The sequence below is a fragment of the Lepisma saccharinum genome, chromosome 8 (assembly GCF_977018435.1).
Source record: "Lepisma saccharinum chromosome 8, izLepSacc3.1, whole genome shotgun sequence".
NCBI classification, from domain to species: domain Eukaryota; kingdom Metazoa; phylum Arthropoda; class Insecta; order Zygentoma; family Lepismatidae; genus Lepisma; species Lepisma saccharinum.
Window position 1 is genome coordinate 83,298,742 of NC_139236.1, and position 18,624 is coordinate 83,317,365.

At 33.9% G+C, this 18,624-nt stretch overlaps 1 protein-coding gene across 1 annotated transcript in view; it reads right to left on the reverse strand.

Moving 5' to 3' along the window:
- LOC145991870 (uncharacterized) overlaps positions 1-18,624 on the reverse strand; it is a 169,722-nt gene that overhangs the window by 23,809 nt on the left and 127,289 nt on the right. Inside the window, exons 45-55 of the mRNA XM_083127906.1 lie at positions 17,254-17,307; positions 15,047-15,058; positions 13,514-13,549; positions 11,357-11,368; positions 10,802-10,837; positions 7,648-7,707; positions 3,465-3,503; positions 2,163-2,195; positions 1,869-1,898; positions 1,461-1,481; positions 844-888 (exon numbers count right to left, since the gene is read on the reverse strand). Of these exons, the coding sequence (XP_082984032.1) occupies positions 844-888; positions 1,461-1,481; positions 1,869-1,898; positions 2,163-2,195; positions 3,465-3,503; positions 7,648-7,707; positions 10,802-10,837; positions 11,357-11,368; positions 13,514-13,549; positions 15,047-15,058; positions 17,254-17,307 (378 nt within the window). The remainder of the gene's footprint in view (positions 1-843; positions 889-1,460; positions 1,482-1,868; positions 1,899-2,162; positions 2,196-3,464; positions 3,504-7,647; positions 7,708-10,801; positions 10,838-11,356; positions 11,369-13,513; positions 13,550-15,046; positions 15,059-17,253; positions 17,308-18,624) is intronic.

An 18,624-nucleotide genomic window follows, 5' to 3' on the forward strand; every position in this document is an offset into this window, starting at 1 on the left:
TGCATTGTCATATGGTGGTGTAGGTTGTTGTATACTTATGTGTATTCATGCCGAATATCTTTGCATTCTCTCTGCTACTTTTTGCACACATTGCTATTCTATGTTCAGTCTCTTAATTTTGTTATTGAATGCATACCAAAACTAAACTCCCTCTATCTCTCAAAAATATTCCTGCCTCCTTCTGGCAATGATCTAATTTTTGTCTTAGCGTCATTACTGACTTGCCTCAATCAACTTTTGCATTATATGTGAAAAAAAACAAACATTCACAACTTCCTTTATCTACTTTGCAAACTATTTATTGACCAACACATTTAGATCATATGGTGAAACAGCAAGTTAACTAAAAATATGTAAGTCTCTTAACCACATGTGATTTTTCTATGTTATTATTTTTGTTCTATTCTGTTATTATTTTTGTCTTTATGTTCAATAAAATCGTTGCAATGTAAAATGGCTAATGCTGTATTTGGAATCTTCTATTAAATAAATAAATAAATAAACTGAATTCTTAGATATAGTGTTCATGTAAACATTTTTTTTGTATTAAAGTTTCTTAAACAATTCTATCCTTCATGCAATGGGTAAAAATAGAAATTCTATAATATAATTAAATAACCATTAACCAATATCATTTTTCCTTAATGTCATAGTTTTTAATAAAAAATGGTAAAATTTATGATTGCAGAATAATTAGTTAACCAATTTAAAAGAGAAAATACTGACATGACCCAAATTAAAATTAATGTTGGATGGGTCTTCAGCTAGGAAAGAAATATTGTTCATTGTGTACAAGGTTGCAATTTAATGTCAATTAGTAAAAAAAATAATTAATTAACATACCTCTGTATCCAGAAGCACCAGCACCAGCACCTGCACCAGAACCAGCTAAAAATAAAAAGAGAAAAGAAAATAATTAAACCAATTATTATAGATGAATATTAAATTTTAACTGCAAGGAAAGATATATTTTTTCAGACATTTTCAGTAAAAAATTCCTGAAGACATATTTAACTCAAAAGAAATTTGAAATATATTTAATCAATTCAGTGTAATAATGGAGCAGTAAGTTTTAATATAATATGAGAAATATTGTTTACATTTTTTACAAACTCTGTTATAGATTAGAAATAAACTATACTGCTTTGACTTCTTGTAAAAAACATTACATATGCTCTTTACATATTATATAAAATCAATTAGGCTATTAATGTTGCAATGAAGTTTCTTCATGCCAGTTTCACAACAACATAGAACTGTTGAATTTCAGTAATATGTTACATCTTCATACACACACGCGCACATAAAATCTTATTGGTATAACTTTGTATGTGACTCATGCTGCCATGCTTTACAGCTTGGCAGAATATCTAAAAAAAGAAGTTTACTTGAATGATTGCTGAGCACATTAACACATAAATGACTGATAGAAAACATTAATAATATTAATTGAGTCTTACCTCCACCATATCCAGATAGTCCTGCAAGTTAAATTAATTTAACCAAAGAAAAATATTACACAAAGTAACATGGATAAAAATTAATATGAAACAATACATTTATTTGCTGTTTATGGTTTAATATGTTGTTCATTTTTTAATGCAGTCTTACAATTATTAATTTATTTCCATGAAATTGTTATATCTAAAAATATATTTCTTAACAACAAAAATTAAATGGAGAATTCAGTATTACTGAAAAAGCAAGTGATAAATTGGAAATCTATAAAATTCAAAACTATAAACATTTGCTTATTAAGGTTCATGTTCTACAATAAAACAAATTAAAAGTATTGAAATCTGAATTATTTAATCATTTGTTAAAGTATGGCCTTAATTAAAAGGAATATCAGGTTGATGATGTTTTACCTCCAGCAGTGCTACCACCATAAGCTGATGCTGTCAAAAGATACAAACAAAGGAATAAGTGAAAGCTAATGCATATTATATAATACATATATTCATAGTTTGATTACTTCTTTGTGATTTGAACATCTCTATGTGATATTGAGTACAATTGGAGCTTTTATTATTACTTTCACAATTTTCAACACCAATGAAGGATTTCCTTATATGTGTTGAGTTCATCTCTTTGATGTAATTATTACATATCAGTGTCAGATATTACACTACAACCAATAAATAATTAAAATACAAATATACCTCCTGACAAAGCAGCACTACCGCCATAACCACCTACAAAGAAAAACATTTTTCTATGAGCAATACATGAATCTTTTGTTGGCTTCTATTAAAAAGACTTAATGACTATTATTGCATTAACAAAAAAATGTATGAAGAGGGTTTTCTGGATATGAGCCATGTGATTTCCATATCTCAAAAGCTCAAAGGCCTATCTGGAAATCACCTGACTGATATCCTGAGATAACCTCTTCATCGCAGCCAGTCAAGGTTCAAGAATTATATTTAAAAAAATGTATGTTGTTCAAGTGGCATGGAATTCTATCATGTTTTGCTTTTCCCTAATATATATTTGACCTGGTTCTGTGTCAAAATCTGATTCATAATAGCAATGGTAAAATCCATATCTAGATAAGATTCTGTATTAGGCTCCAGTTGGAAAGCAAAGTTTGGATGTAGATAAGTTCTAATTCTAGCCAATTAGTATGCATTTCAATTGTATAAGCTGTGAAATATACAATTTGCGAACTAGTGTGTTGAACTTACTGGAAGTTTCATTGACAAATCCATACATATTCTATGGATATAGGGATACTGTCAAAGTCACCTAGGGAACAAAATGCAGTTAGTGGCAAGCTTTTATGGCTGAAAAACATTGCAAACTATTGATCCATTAGCCTCTGATGCTCTAAATTTGAATATGTTCTTCCCCACAAGTTTGTAGAACATGCCCTTATTGTCAAGCCATGTGAGAGAAGCTCTGGAAAGTCAAAATTTCAGATGTTGCAGGAACAAGTTTGGGTGTACCTAGGTGTATCAATATATCAGTGGTGTATCATTATCATCTCAGACATAATATCTTCCTTTGTTATCAGGTTTACTATTTATTACTTAGAACAGTCATTAATTCGCCAGACCAACTGATCCGTAAATCATAGATTCAATTCTCAGCGAGTACAATACATAAGAAAAATAGACATTGTTGTTCTATTTAAACCTATATGTGTCAGAATAAAACAACTGAGCAAATTAATTATGTTCAAATGTATAATTATGTATGCTAACATTCCATCCTAAAATATATAATTCCATATCTACTTAACACTTAGTATTCATCAAATATATTAACAAATATAAATTTAAGACATTACAAAATAAGTCACAGTTTAAAAGTTCAAACACAAAGGAAAAGTTTTAGCACTACTCTTTTGTTTTTAAAAAAAGTACATTAGGCTTGAAATATCTGTAACAGTGATACAAAATATCTACTCCATCACTGTAATTTTTGTTATTAATTTAAATCAATAAAGATATTATTATTACCTCCGTGAGCAGCAGCCAATGAAGAACTTCCAGCCATTCCTGTGAAAGAGTTATTTGAAATGTTGTAAAATATTAAATACATCATTGCTAACGAGGAGGGATACTCTTAATTGATTATCACTCAACCATGTTACTGTCCACATATGATGAATGGTGACAAACTAAACCATGGATTTTTCTTTATGAGCATCCCTTCATCAATTTAATTTAATCACCATTCATCCTCACCATTGGAACTAATCTAAAGATGCAGAGAAACTACACAAATTAACAAATATGCAATGAAGAGTCAAATGAAAGCCTTAATCCTTTTTTGTTTCTTATCTGGTAGATTTTTGTATGTGAGTTGTACAAGTTTGTTGCTGCATTTTAGCACATTCTCAAATTTGAGTTAGTGTCTGTATGCCTCAAGAAGAATAAGTCTTTGGGGTCCACGTGCAGTCAACTAATGAGCCACTGGGAAGACCTTTCCACCCATCTGCCTGTGAACTGAGGCTATTGTCGAACTTTCTTCTCCATTAGTAAACTTGCTGGTGTGGAAAGCATGCACAGAGTTAGTGAACTATCATTTTCAGAGAAATTTCTGCAAGATTTAGGCTGACAGACAGGGGCTGTGCCAGAAAATTTTGACCGAGTGGGCAGGAGCCAAATACTGATAAATTAGGGTGGGCAGATATAAAGTTTGAGTTTCACACACACATTCTGTCTCCCAAAATCCTTTGTAATTCTTTCGTCTTTTCTCTTTGCTGTTACACGTCATCATTTTCTACCATTTTCCTCTGATGTATTACCCCCTCTTCTCTCTCGACTTCACAAACACACACACACACACGGGTAAACTGTTCACCAAATCTTGATAAAGCTTTTCTCAATCCACTCCAATCTAGAAACAAGTTGCGAAAGGACTTGATATCATCACCTATGTTAAAGCCACTTGGCTATTATTCCTATGTCAATCTTGATACAACCTCCTTTCTCTCATTTAAGTGTTCGTTCTCTGATGTCCTTCAATTGCTCACTGTGTATTTTGCTTACGTGTATTTTATCTTATCCCTTTAAATTAAGAAGAAATTTAACACAGCCCACACTTTATTACTTGAAGGAAGCAGATTAATTTATTTGATATATTGAACTTCCCTCTCTTCCACTTTTGGCTAATCACGAAGATAAGGATGAAGTGAGACAATCACACACGCATACCTGGGCAGATCACAAAACAAGCTCCACAAAGGATTGTACTGGTTCAGGTGCCAGAGCCTGGATAGTCTCCTAAATACAGTTCAGGGTGTACTACGTGGAAGAAAGGCTGACATTTTGGTGGCAGATTAGAATATATTGTTTAATTCAGGCAACAATCATGAGAAATATGGATAAAAGTATTTACAAAAAAAGAAAAAAAAAAGAAACAAAGGCTAGAAGAAGTATTTCTATGTGTGAAACTGGCAGTGTCTATAGGGGAGGGGCAAGACCTTATGCTTCATGGATGGAATCAACTTCGGAGCACAACTACATGAAATGTAATTTTATTGTTTTAGATTCAGAAAGCAAGTTATGCCAAAATTCGACATTTATAGTTGCGAAAGTTCAAACTAACCACCTTTATTTACTACTGTTAACTTCCTTTTCAAAACGAAATAACTTGTTTTTCTTGTGATACAATGTTGTATGTCCCGTACGTCATATATTCAAGGATTATGACAGAAAGTACGGTGAACACTGACAATAGTGAAGAAATATTTTTTCTCCATAATTCAAATGAGTGATCTTTAATATACAGTTTTAATAATATTATGAGATTTTAACTAAAATGAGCACTGCTTCTTCATTGAGGGTTAATGAATGATCCTTTTACTTGGCTCACAGGGGTGTTCCAAATCAATACGTAAATATGAATATTTGAATTTAATGAATTTAGTTTGGTCATTCCGTATTAAAATTTCCTGGCACAATAACCAAACTTTCACATAAGATAAGACTAAAAATAGTAAAAATGAAGGAATTTGTGCAAGATGAATTTCTAGATGCTAGGTAATTATGGTTCGATAGAAATATGCATAGAGATTAAAAAAAAAATAATGCCTTTAAATTCATTGTAGGAAGTAATTTAGACCAAAAAATTATGAAATTTGATCATGGTAGCCATGTAGCAATTTCTCTCTTGTTCATATCTTATCTTCATAGAAATGGGGTTTCTCTTGTTCATATCTTATCTTCATAGAAATGGGGTTTCTCTTGTTCATATCTTATCTTCATAGAAATGGGGTTTCTCTTGTTCATTGTGCTTTGAAACTCATGGAAACAGTTTCAGTTACTGACAGTTACCACACGAGCGAAATAAATTGTCCAGTACCCAAAACGTTAGGTTAAGCAGCTTATTCCTGAATCGAAGTTCTTTTCAAAGTAATGCAAAGATGATTTTACTAATTCATTTGCTCGTTTTTTTAGATTTTTTATCATATCGTATCATGATTTTGCACTCCCACCTCGGAAAAAGTGTACTTCGGCTGTAGATAGATATTGCAATTCTTATAGCCACAGAAGTGTTAACTCAATCACTAGTCTTACGTTTCAAGGTTTAAGGAAGGAATAAAATTATAAACTTTTATACCATTTTCGCTATCTTAATCAGTAAATTACGTAAATCCAAAGATAGCGAAACTTCTTACTGGATGATAATTTGTGAGCCTTTCTACTTAGTATCGATGATATTCATCAGAAAAGTATGCACAGAGTCGAGCCAAGAATATATTTTTATTGAAGCATTCGTATTTTCACAAATATTTATTAATACTTCTTGAATCTGTTCAGGTGGGCAGAGGAATTTTTGAGTGGGTGCTTGCCCACCTATGCCCACCCACAGAGAGCAAGAAACCACTCCTCTTCATTGGTGCAAGTGTATAGAGTAAGCGCCATCTTTAAAATGACAAAAATGGAGTTTTGAAGCTCACTTGATCAGTGTTGTAACCATGAGATTGTCTTATAAGTAGAGGCACATATTTTTTGTAAATAAAAAAGCAAAAGTTCGGTACAAAAACAGTCAATTTTGGGTCAAAAGCGGTAAATTAAATTGAAATTTCACTGTTATAGCGATAAAAAAGCACCAAATAAAATGACTTGGTTTTAAAAAATGAGAATATAATCCCAAATTTGATTTTAAAACTGCACTATTACACAAAATACATATATCCCTTCTAATAGCACATTAAATCATTACCAGAATATTAAGTTTATTCCTGTATAAAGGGGTCGGTCCATTTTTGCTTCTCAAATATTTACAGCAGAATTAATCAATTTTCTGCAGTGGCTCAGTCGGTAATGCATCTGACTACCATGCTCAAGGTCCCGGGTTTGATCCCCAGCTGGTTCAAATCCGGGAACTTTTCTAACGTTGGAAGCGGCCCTGGTGCCCACCCAGCGTCGAATGACATGGGTACCTGGGGGAAACCCTGGGAGGTAAAGGCGGTCAGGGGCATGGTGCTGATCACATCACCCCCACTCATGACCGGATCAAGAATGTGTGGGGCATTATCCCCACACCCCCTATATGCCTTCATGGTATGGTGCTATGCACAGGGGAGCACTTTACCTTTTTTTTTGTCTCAACTATGCAGTAGGATTTGTCAATGCAAATTCTTCAACTCATTGTAGTACAGTCACAGACACTTCTGGGTTGCAACAATTCCACTGACAGTCAATGGGGTTGTTACAACCCAGAAGTCTTCATGACTGTACCTGCCACTTTAACCTTCTACAGCCTACTACTGATTCCCCACATGCTGCACTTAATAGATGGTAAATTTTTGAGTTGAACATCATCTTACTACAGAAATCAAGTTCACCTGTGACCATGATAATCTCCCTTCATCACAATTTAACTCAACTCATGGAGACAATACTTGTACCAAGTCATACATATGATCAATCAGTGCTCTCTCTTGAGCAAACATGTAACTATATCCAATTTATATTTCCACCAATTCTTGTTTTGTTCAATTAATCCATTCAATGGATGTTACCTTTAGTTGTATTCAATGATGAACACACTTTGTATGAGGCAATCTCTGTTGGTGAATTAGCTATTTTAAACTAACAGCTTAATTGTTCATAGAATCCTTTCTTCTGTGTGCTCTAGTACTCGAGATAAGATCTCGAAGGACCTTGCATTTTTAAATGGCAGTCTTACCTCCATATCCACCACCACTGGCTAGTGCACTACTCCCTGCCATTCCTCCATATCCAGCTGCTGTGGAAAATAATTTAAATGTAACATAAATTTTATGTGATAAAATATTTAGCACATTTGTATACTTAACTATTTGTTTCAAATCTGAACTGTAGAAAATATATGTGGACTTCCTATCTATTTTATTTCAAATTTTAAAGCAGAGATGCGACAGGTTAATTAGTACTGTATCGGTATTGGTCAATATAGGCATAATATTACAAATCCAATCCCAGTTGGCATGCAAATTTGTGTCAAACTTACCTTTGGTTGCAGTGGCGTCGCCAGAATTTTTTCTTATGGTGGGCTCAAGGGTGGATAAAATATTTTTAGGTGTGGCTCTGGTTCGGTGATCACGACCAGGGACTGCGCTAGGAATTTTTCAAAGTGGAGCAACATTTCACGAGTGTTTCAACTATATTTGATTTACTGTGGCATATATAATCACACAGACGTTTGGTGAGATAGTTCTAGCTGTAGTAGTAACAAAAAATAGTAGCAAGAGAGGAAGAAGACGAAAAGACACCAGGAAGAAATATTCTACATGAACTAGAAGTACATATATGCCAAGGTGCCAGTGGCAGCGATTGGGTTCCAAAACTGGGGGAGACGCAAAGACAGTATATTTCCCTTTGTAGATATGATTTAGCATAGTGCGGGGGCAAAAGTGGCTAAAAGTGGGGTGCAACTGTCCCCTTTCACCTCTAATCGCCACCACACCAACATGTTGTGTATTACTGTATGTTGGTATTATTGTATTGTATAAGTATTTGTGTATCATTGTATTATTTACATGTGTCGTGAAATCTGAAAGCCTTTGTATAGATAAAAACTATAAAAGAAAGAGGCATTCAAATATTGGTGTATTATTTCAATAAATTTTGTTCAACTGAATTTGATGAAAAAGCTACATTTTCCAGTAAGGATATGTTCAACAAATTCCACACTTAAGGGGTTAAAGAAAAGCTGCTCTGTGCTTCTACTATAAGACAAATGACTCTTGTAATGGGAAAAGTCATTTTCAACTGATCACATAAAAAACATAATTTACCAAAACTCACTTTTTCGCAGTTAATGTAATAGTAAATAGAATTCTGGAATAACCATTTTAATCAAATTTATTCAATATTTTTTTATTATTTTTGTGTTTTCTCACTATTTTTGTGTGTTAAAAGTTTAATTTGATTATTTGGCACCCCCAGAAGATGACTCATAGTATGGTCACTCCACTTGCTCCACCCAAGGGCAGAGTTAAAATTACGGTCAACGAAATTTTATGAAAAACAAGAGAAGAGAACATCAATCATCAAGAATGGAAACCAGGTTGATGAAAAGCACCGAATGATGTTTTCTTTACATGCTTACTGCATATCTCAACCAACCGAGATAGAGAATGTAGAAGCATTCTTCACTTTAAAAGTGAAACTGAGTTATGTTAGTCAATTGTTAAGGCTACTTTGTGTCCTTTTACAATAATTATTATAGAGCCTGCATGTAATAATTCTATTTGGGCAGAGACTATTTTAGGGTGGGCTAGGGCCCACCCAGTACCTCTGTTCAGTTGTGTATAACTTGCCAAAGTTAGTTTGATAGGACGTGCTTGCTGCAAGCTTGTTCTTGTGTCATATTCTCAGGCAAGTACAGAAGGCATCATTTGGCAAGTCTGCTGCCAAGTGTGATGCATGGTAACTAGTTTGCTTTATTCAAGGCTGCACAAGCTTACAGCAAGCAAAATTAAAGTGCTTTCCAAGATACTATTTATAGCTTGTACGAATTTTGTACAGTAAATATTTAAATATGTAGTTTTGATTAAATGGGAAAACTCATTAGCATCATCTGGATAGGTGGATTAATTAAGGAGGGTAATGAACTATTCATGCTCAAGAAATATTTGCAATTTTATATTGGATCAGTAAAGTATTGTTTATTAGTATCAATACATTTCATGGTTTATCATGTTACCTGGTTTACTGCTAGGAAACCAAATTTTTTCATACACAAGAAATTACCACAAAATTTGAAGCAGTTGGAATTCTGTTTTGCTTTACTTGCATGCCTGCATTAGTGTTGGATTTATTATGTATCTAATTAATATATAATAAATATCGTATTGGGTTCTAATATAAGTGGCAATTTTATCCAAATTTTAATTGTAAAAAATTAGGATGAGTCTTATATTCGCGACCTAAAAAAAAATATGACATTTCGTCAAACCATATGCTGTTCAAAATGTACTGATTTTTCATTTGAAATAATGATAATGCAACAATAGCATTGTAGATACCATAATGTTATACAACAATAGCATTGTTGTTTCTAACTGGAACAACAGCATTGTTGTTTCTAACTGGGCATTGTAAAAACTGTCAGCATTCTTGATAACGTACTCTGTGATTTTATTAAGATTGTGTTCGTTCTTCTCTAAGCTTATACAGGTATTCATTTCTACTGAAGTGGATCTACAGGTTTGTCACCAATATGAACGATCATGTGGAGAAGAAAACATCATTAAGCCTGGGAATAAGGCGTAGTCATGATGCAAGTTTGAAACTTGCAGTTGTTCATTATGCTAAAGCAACAGAGAGGCCGAAAGTAAATATGGACTTGACGAATCTAATGTGCGATGTTGGGTTACTGCTGAGTCGAAACTGAAAAATGCACTTTCAACGAGATGATCTTTCAGGGGACCAATTTTATTTTCTTCCTTCGGCTTATATTCGGGTATAATTTTTTTTTTTTTTTGCTCCCTCAAATTTTAGGATGCGGCTTATATTTGGGCCAATATGGTATATACAATAAATAAGAATTGTTGCAGTAAACGAGGTCAAATTTTCAGAATATGCCATTTAATTTTATATCAGTACTTTATCAATATTGGCAAAAATTTCAATTTCATATTGACCCATCCCTATTACTTGTATATATAGATTAAAATACCTGTTTAACACACAATATAATGAAAATAGTATTTCTACAAGTAATAATTAACTAATTGCTATCCATACTAACAAAGAACTATATTTTGTCCTCTTAACTTCAACTGAACTACACAAGTTAAAAAATGAACTACTAAAAGCATTTCTTATGTTTCCCTTAATAATGAAGGAATACATACCTTGTGCTCGACTAGCTGCTAAACTTGATGCGCCAGCTGTGAAAATATAATAATTCATGACATTCTGTGCACAAATTATTTTGTTCTTGAGTATTATGAACATAAAATTTACTTTTTATATATGCATTTTGCATGATCTGATAACAAAATTTTGTGATAGCAAGAGCACACTAAATATACATACATGTTGGGGTGCAAAATTTATAACATCTCTTAGCAACATTTACTTAATTTCGTTTAAGTTATTTTTTGTTTGTTATGCTTAAGTTAATTAAAACAATGAGAGAGGTATTCCTAGAACCTACCATCATTTCGATTGCAAATTGTTTGCAAGATGTGTTGCACTGCACAAAACTTTGAATCACGTAAAATTCAAGTTCTAATATAAATAGAAACTTGAACATAAAATTCTAACATGCTTCATTCAAATCTGTAAGAACTGTATAGAAACAAAATAATAATATATTGGAACTCCAAATACCAACAATGAATGCAAAGTAGGACTATTAATTAGAAAGTTAAAAATATTAGTGTTAAAGAAAGTTAAATTTTTACCTCCGCCATAACCTATTTAAAGAAAGTACGAAGAATTAATTATATTATATTTATTAAAGTCAAGTTTTAATGTAAGAAACTTTGAGTAAGTCTTAATTGAATTTGTTTTTTAACTTGTAATATACAAAAATATTTCTTAAAATCATACAAATGCTTCAACTATTTCAATTTTGACAACACCTAATTAATATAATTAGGCTTTCTGTTTTTATCTCTCATTTGTTTATATACACGTTATCAAATGAAATAAGACCTAGAAAGGAACAGATTAATTGCACACTCTCAGTACAGACCAATCAGTGTGTTGTTTATTGGTAAAATTGCAAATACTTTTATCGATATTATGTGCCAATGCAGTACATAGCTTGTATAACTAAGTGTACAATTTTGTAATTTACTTATTGATAAAATTTACAGATATTTAGAAAGTAGTTGTGTATTACCTCCACCTCCATATGCTGTTGAGAAAAATACGGAAAAGAGTTATACAGTATTTTGATGGTATAATTCAGTGAAATATTTAATCAAGTCGTGTAATGTCATGCACATTGAAAATTCTGTGATATTTTTCCTAGTACCTACTATGTGAAAATATTCCCATAAAATGAATATCTTAAATCAGCACAGCATGCAAGATGTGTTATAGACATCCTCCTGCCACAGTAAAGAAGCCACCCAATCTATCAAGGTAAACCATGCAGGTATTTGAATACAACATATTGGAACAACTTCGGTGTACATATCTACATTACAGATGGAACTTTTCTAACATCGGTTAGGCCTCCCCGATGGCACAGTGGTAGCATCGTCGCCTTGTAATCAAGGGGTCCTGGGTTCGATACCCGGTGGAGGCACATAGTGGTTCAGATCCAACTTTAAACTATACGTCCAGTTCCGATTGGCCTTACTGTGCATTTGGACTTAAAACACTAAATCAATCAATCAATCTAACATTGACTGTGCATGTGTGTATGCATATTTTGAACAACAAACTTCTCATAAACTTTGGATTTTGTTAGTCTTTCATTTGTGCAGGTGCTTGTACACTGTGATGCTGTGTATAAAGTTTCTCCTCTTACTGTTTTGGTGGGTTGTATTCTCTAAAATTGAAGAAACTCTCTTAAATTTGGGTCCTTTTTCAACTAAATGTTTGTATTTGAGCTACTCCTTTTTTACTTTTAAAAAAATGTGTTTTTTTTAAATGCTGTATGCAGTAGTTACTGCGAAATCTCCATGTTTTTTTTTCCAACATGCATCACAAAGGTTCAATATATGTGCCTCGCTTGTCCTTCACAGACATTTACAAAATATCCCACTTTTATCACACATTCACCAATATGTCAATGATCGTTGCTTAAATGATTGTTCCGATACACACTTTCAATGTGACCACTGTTTTCCTCATACCTAGATACCATGTCTCTTGAAATTTGGCATGAACCATTTGCAAATGAAACCGATTCTTCCAAAATTTTGGACAGAATTGCCGAGAAACACTGGTAATGGGCTGGCCCCCATATCATAGTGGTTAGCACATTGTGCTAGGATGCCAGGGGTACCGGATTTGAATCCAAGCATAGGCATGGATGTCTGTGAGGGTCCACTCATCAGTTTCATCATGTCATCACTCATCCCAATCTTCTCAAATTAGCCAAAAGTGGCACAAAAAACGAAGTAAAATAAAGCAAATCAATCAATCAATCACAATGGCAATGGGAAAATTACTCTGAAAATACATGACAGAGAATGTTTTCCTCTTAGCATTAGCCATTGTTGCTTGGAGGCCAACATGTTAGAGTACACACTGACATTCATTGTGATACCATGTGGCTATACTAGGAACATGTCGAATGTGCAGCACCCCCCCCCCCCCCCCCCCAATGTACAACATCATGAAACCAAACACTTTTCTCTTTGGATAGCTTTGTTCCAAACACATTGAACAAGCATGGTTATAGTTAAGTATAACTTGAATGTGTTAAATTTAATAATATAAATTCATCAGAAAAAAACTTTTTATCTTTATTAATGTGTTCAATGTATCTTATTATTATTATAGAATGGGTATTATACACTTATTTTGTTTATAGATACTTAACAGATGAAATAAACAAAAACATTTATGGTAAATAATTTTAATCTAAACTCAAACTATACCTTGTCCTCTAGCTTGAGCCATACCCATACTTCCAGCTATAAAGAGCATTACATAATTCATTACATGTTCATAATTCATGACAATCTAATAATTATTTGCAAGAAAATTACATGTTTGCTTTTCATATTCTATAATTCATGGTGTCTTGCGTACAGTACTCCTGTAATGAACAATACAGCGAGTACCAGTTTTATGTGGAAAACCATGTACTAATTATATTTACTGTCAATGTATAGTGTATAGATTCAGTGTGGCAAATATTTAGTGGAGAAATCATATCATATAGATCAAAATATGAGCACAAATTAATCTAAAAAAATATGTCATTTTTAAAGAATGCCACGCTACTTCTTATTTCATGAAATATTAAGAACAGCCTTGAGATTTACATACTGCAAAATTATTGCATTCAAGTACATTCTATTTACTTATCAAAACAAGAGTGCATATTCAAAGGTTTTGCATCTTTATCATTCTTTAACAAATTCTTACCAAAGAAAGTTGTTCATCTTATGAAAATAGCAATTAATGATTGATTGATGAAATATCCAACAAATTGCAGTAATTGTAATTGTAATTAATACTTTCACATGAACACGTAATATTGCTTTATGAGTTTTAATAAGCTAAAAATAGTTATCATTTCATATTTTTCCAATTAACAAGGGCATGCTGATGTTTTTTGTGGCGAGATTCAAACTTTCCCCAAAATATCGTTGAAGTGGTAGTATTTAGTACTAAAATTAAATTTGGAAAATTAGCTTTGTTTGATCACTTTACATAACATCTAACCACAAAGTTGTCAATTTTTGGCTACAGATGGAGTAGAAGTGTTATCTAAATAATTGACAGTCTGTGTTGAAGCAAAAACTTTTCTGAACTTTAAACCTATTGAAATAATAACATTGCATAAAAAAGACAAAGCCTTTGGCAAAGTAAGTCATAAATAAAGTGTTGTCACATATTTTTAAAGTTTTGCAAATTAGTGCATGGACCTTGAGTTGCATAATTGTTCAATTCACACAAGATATATCTTTAATATCTCAACTTATAGAGCATTTTAAAATGTAGGCTAGTAAAGAATAAATTGTTAACTTCATTCATCCCACATGTCGCAGCACAACTCCATGGTCTGTTTCAGAAGCACCAGAAAAATATTTCAGCGCTGTGCAGTACAATTCCTAGTGTATAATTCTACATTAGGAATAGTGTCAAACAGGCTAAAATAATAAAATTAATAGCCGCCTTCTTTCCTCCCTCACACTATTTCTCTCGCTATAAACTCGCACCATTTATGAAAATTATGATCCAAATTTTTTTTCAGTCATGCCCCTGTCGTAGGTTGTATATCATAAATATCTTACAACTTCATACAGTTCACCATGAAATGTTAAAATGAAAGCATTGATCTAACCCCAAAAGACATGACCATAAACTTCCCAATATTTGCAATAAAACTATGACAGATTGGTCAAAAGTAAAAGTTTAACTAAAAATACAATACTTAAAAAAAAAAAAAAATCAAATGTTACCTCCACCATAACCTGTTGGAACAAAAGGACATGATTATGTAATATGTAATAAATAAAATCAAATACAAGTACAATTGATATTACAGAATTTTCTAAGAAAATTTTCACTAACACGAATCAGTTCCTCTTCCGAAATTGCTTCAATCACTCTCCTGATATATTCTTTCAATTCTTCTAATGTATGGCTTCAGGTTTAAAAGCTTGGTAGCTCACCATGCAGACGCCATGCAAATGTCTGTTTCTTGTGCAAGGCACCGGAGGGTTTTTTGAAAAGGGTGTTCCAGTCGTGCTCCAACGTCATCTAGTTTCTCCCCAGTAAGCACACAATGTTTTACCCTTCGCTTCTTATCAAGAACAGACCCTGTTTCTCTAAATTTGCTCGTAAGTTCTCGAACATTGTCTCTGTGTGGAACAGGAACATCTGAGAATTTCGATGCCAAACACCTTCTGATATCCCCACAAGAATTCTTAATGACATAAGAATCGTACATAAAAATGCGTTGTTTTAAATTGTACGGGTAGCGTGGCATTATTAGACCGCAGAAAAGTACGTAAACTAAAAAAAAACAATCTAAAACACTTGTTAACACCTTAACACTTCACAAACATGTGCAAACTGGACACCAGTTATCTGCATACTGAGGCACTGACGTGTCCAGTTCCAAGGTCAGCATACAGCTGTGGGTCTAAATGCCAGCAGACGCCCTTCCACCACCTGGTGTGTTAGCCGCTGCTTAACGGAAGACTTGACAGTGAAAAGCACTGTAGTATGAGGCACATGTAAAAAAAAAAAAAAGGGCCGATAATTATTTACTTGGGACTGGCAACCCTGACGAAGCTGCACGTGCACAGAAGCATGCTTTAGTATTCTGTGTCTGCAACAGAGGTATATTTCTCAGTGTGGAGTTGCGTATGTGTGAGTAGCAGGAAGTTGAAATGGCTGCTGTAATAGAAAATCCCACCAAATGCGAGGTGAGGTGGTTATTGGATTTCTCAACGCAAAAGGATTGAGTGCAGCTGACATTCATAGGGATTTGTGTGCCATTTATGGACCAACAGTAATGAGTGAAGGAAAGGTAAGACGATGGTGCTGTGCTTTTCGGGAAGGATATTCAAATGTTCACGACGACGAGCGGAGCGGCAGGCCTAGTGTTAAGACGGATGACCTTGTGCAACGTGTTGATGAGAAAGTGCAATTCAATCGCAGTTTCACTATTACTGATCTAGGCAAGGAGTTCCCTGAAGTGTCTGATAAAACATTGTACCGAATTGTAACGGATAATCTGGGTTATCACAAACTGTGCGCGAGGTGGGTGCCAAAAATGTTGACAAACACTCACAAAGACGAAAGAATGAAATCAGTACGTGATTTTTTGGCCCGCTGGGGGACTGATTGGGATGACTTGATTTCTCACATAGTGACTGGAGACAAAACCTGGATATCGTACGTCACTCGTGAGTTGAAGCAGCAATCCATGCAATGGTGTCACTCTGGTTCACCAAAACCGAAGAAATTCAAGCAAACGTCAACACATCGCAAAATCAGAAATTTGCACCAAGGAGCCTGAAGAAGGGAGCAGTAGACCCCTGAAACGTTGCTTTTACAAACGGAACGTACTCACATAACGTAAGTAAACATTTTTTTATATTTTATGAAATACTTATTGTTCACATATAAGACCTGAATATGAGTTTTTACAATAGACTAAGAAGAATGACAAATATAATAAATTCAGGTATGTTTATATACACAACTTTTTCTGACAGCAAGCTTAAAGGCACCTTGTTTCATCCAGAATAAAGCATACATGCATGAATATGAATACTTGTTTGCTTTGTTTTAATATACTGTATTTGTTGCTCCTGTTACAATTAACTATGAATGATTTTCACAATAAACTATGTCAATATTTGTTACTTATCATTTGCATCACCACAAAGAACCAACTCAAGAGGAGCAGCCCGACCCTGTGGCCGAGTGGTTAGCACATCGCGCTGCGACGCCAAGGGTCCCAGGTTCGAATCCCGGTTATGTCCATTCATCAATTTCATCATTTCATCACTCATCCTCATCTTCGCAAATTAGCCCAAGAGGCACAAAACGCGAAGTAAAATAAACTAAATCAATCAATCAATCATGAGGAGCAGCAATTTTTTTTCATTCTAGAAATACCATTGCATATCTGTGCAAGGGTAATATGACTCACCTCCACCACCCAGAGCAACAGCCTTACTTCCAGCCGCAGAATATCCACCTAAACCTGCAATGAATAAATTCAAAATTTAGTAGAACAGTATTTCAGATATGGCTTCACACATACAAAAACAGGTCAGTAAATGAATCACTTTGAAATTGAAGCAACAAAGCAGGCTCCACCCGAACACAAACCCAGGTCTCTGGCATACCATGCCCTTGATCTACCAACTGAGCTACTGGTTTTGCTTGATTTTTCACGTTCCACTGTTTTACTCATGTGAACTGGTCTCTGCCAGTGCTACCAGTGGAATCTTTAGCCTTTGAAACACTTGTTTATTGACCGTGCCTAAGATTTTCCAGTGTGGAAATGATTTGGCACATACACAGGAGATATACTACACAAATTTAAACAAAGAATCCAAGCTCAATCTTTACTCATACTGGGTCTCTGGTATATTGTCTCTTTGCTCTAACAACTAAGCTACCTAGAGAGCCCACAGCCAGTTGTATCTAGTCCTAGTTTAAAATAACACCTTGATTAATTATTTTGTTGGAGTTGATGTAATATCTAATTCTTTGATATTACTTAGTAATAGAATTAGTAATTCATTCCTTAATATGCAATTATAATGCTTATTGAGTGCAGATAAAAAAGAAAGTACTGTTACTTGTTTGCTGTAATTTGTATCATAACAATTAACAAGTACAAATTTCTCTCAGGTGCAGAGTTATAGTTGATAGCAATATGTTTTCTTATGTTATTATTCTATTCTAACAGCCATCAAATGTGAAAAAGAAAAATATATAAGTAAGAATTATAGGAAAAGAATATGAAATACTGGTAATCATGAAGTTAATAGTAGTAAAAGAGCTCACATAAAAAAATATTTCCTGAAAACTTGTTTGACGTTGGATCTATCAAAGAGGCGTCACTTAATCCTCTCTTACATTTAACATATTTAAGGTACTCCTTACAGACATCCCTAATCTCTGTCGTTGTTATCTCTGGAGAAGTGAACGAAAGCAAGTCTCTGTGCAAGTACTACTTGAGAGGACTCGACCAATCAACACATAATTGCATGAAGGGGAGAAGCGACTGCAGCTACCAGCCATTTGCAGGAGCATGTACAGCTTTGATCTGCCCATTCACTTTCTCCCCTTCTCTACCATTATGCACAGCTTTGCTCCAGAGATTTCCAGGATAGAGTATAGTGAAGCATTATTACATTTTCACTACCACCTTTCATCTGCTTTTTGCAGTGAAATTGCAAATACATTTAAATATCCACTCCAGAATTAATGATAGGCCGATGAGTGGTTAGCACAGTGCTCATGATGCCAGGCATCCCAAGTTTAAATCCCTCACTATGCATGAGCATTC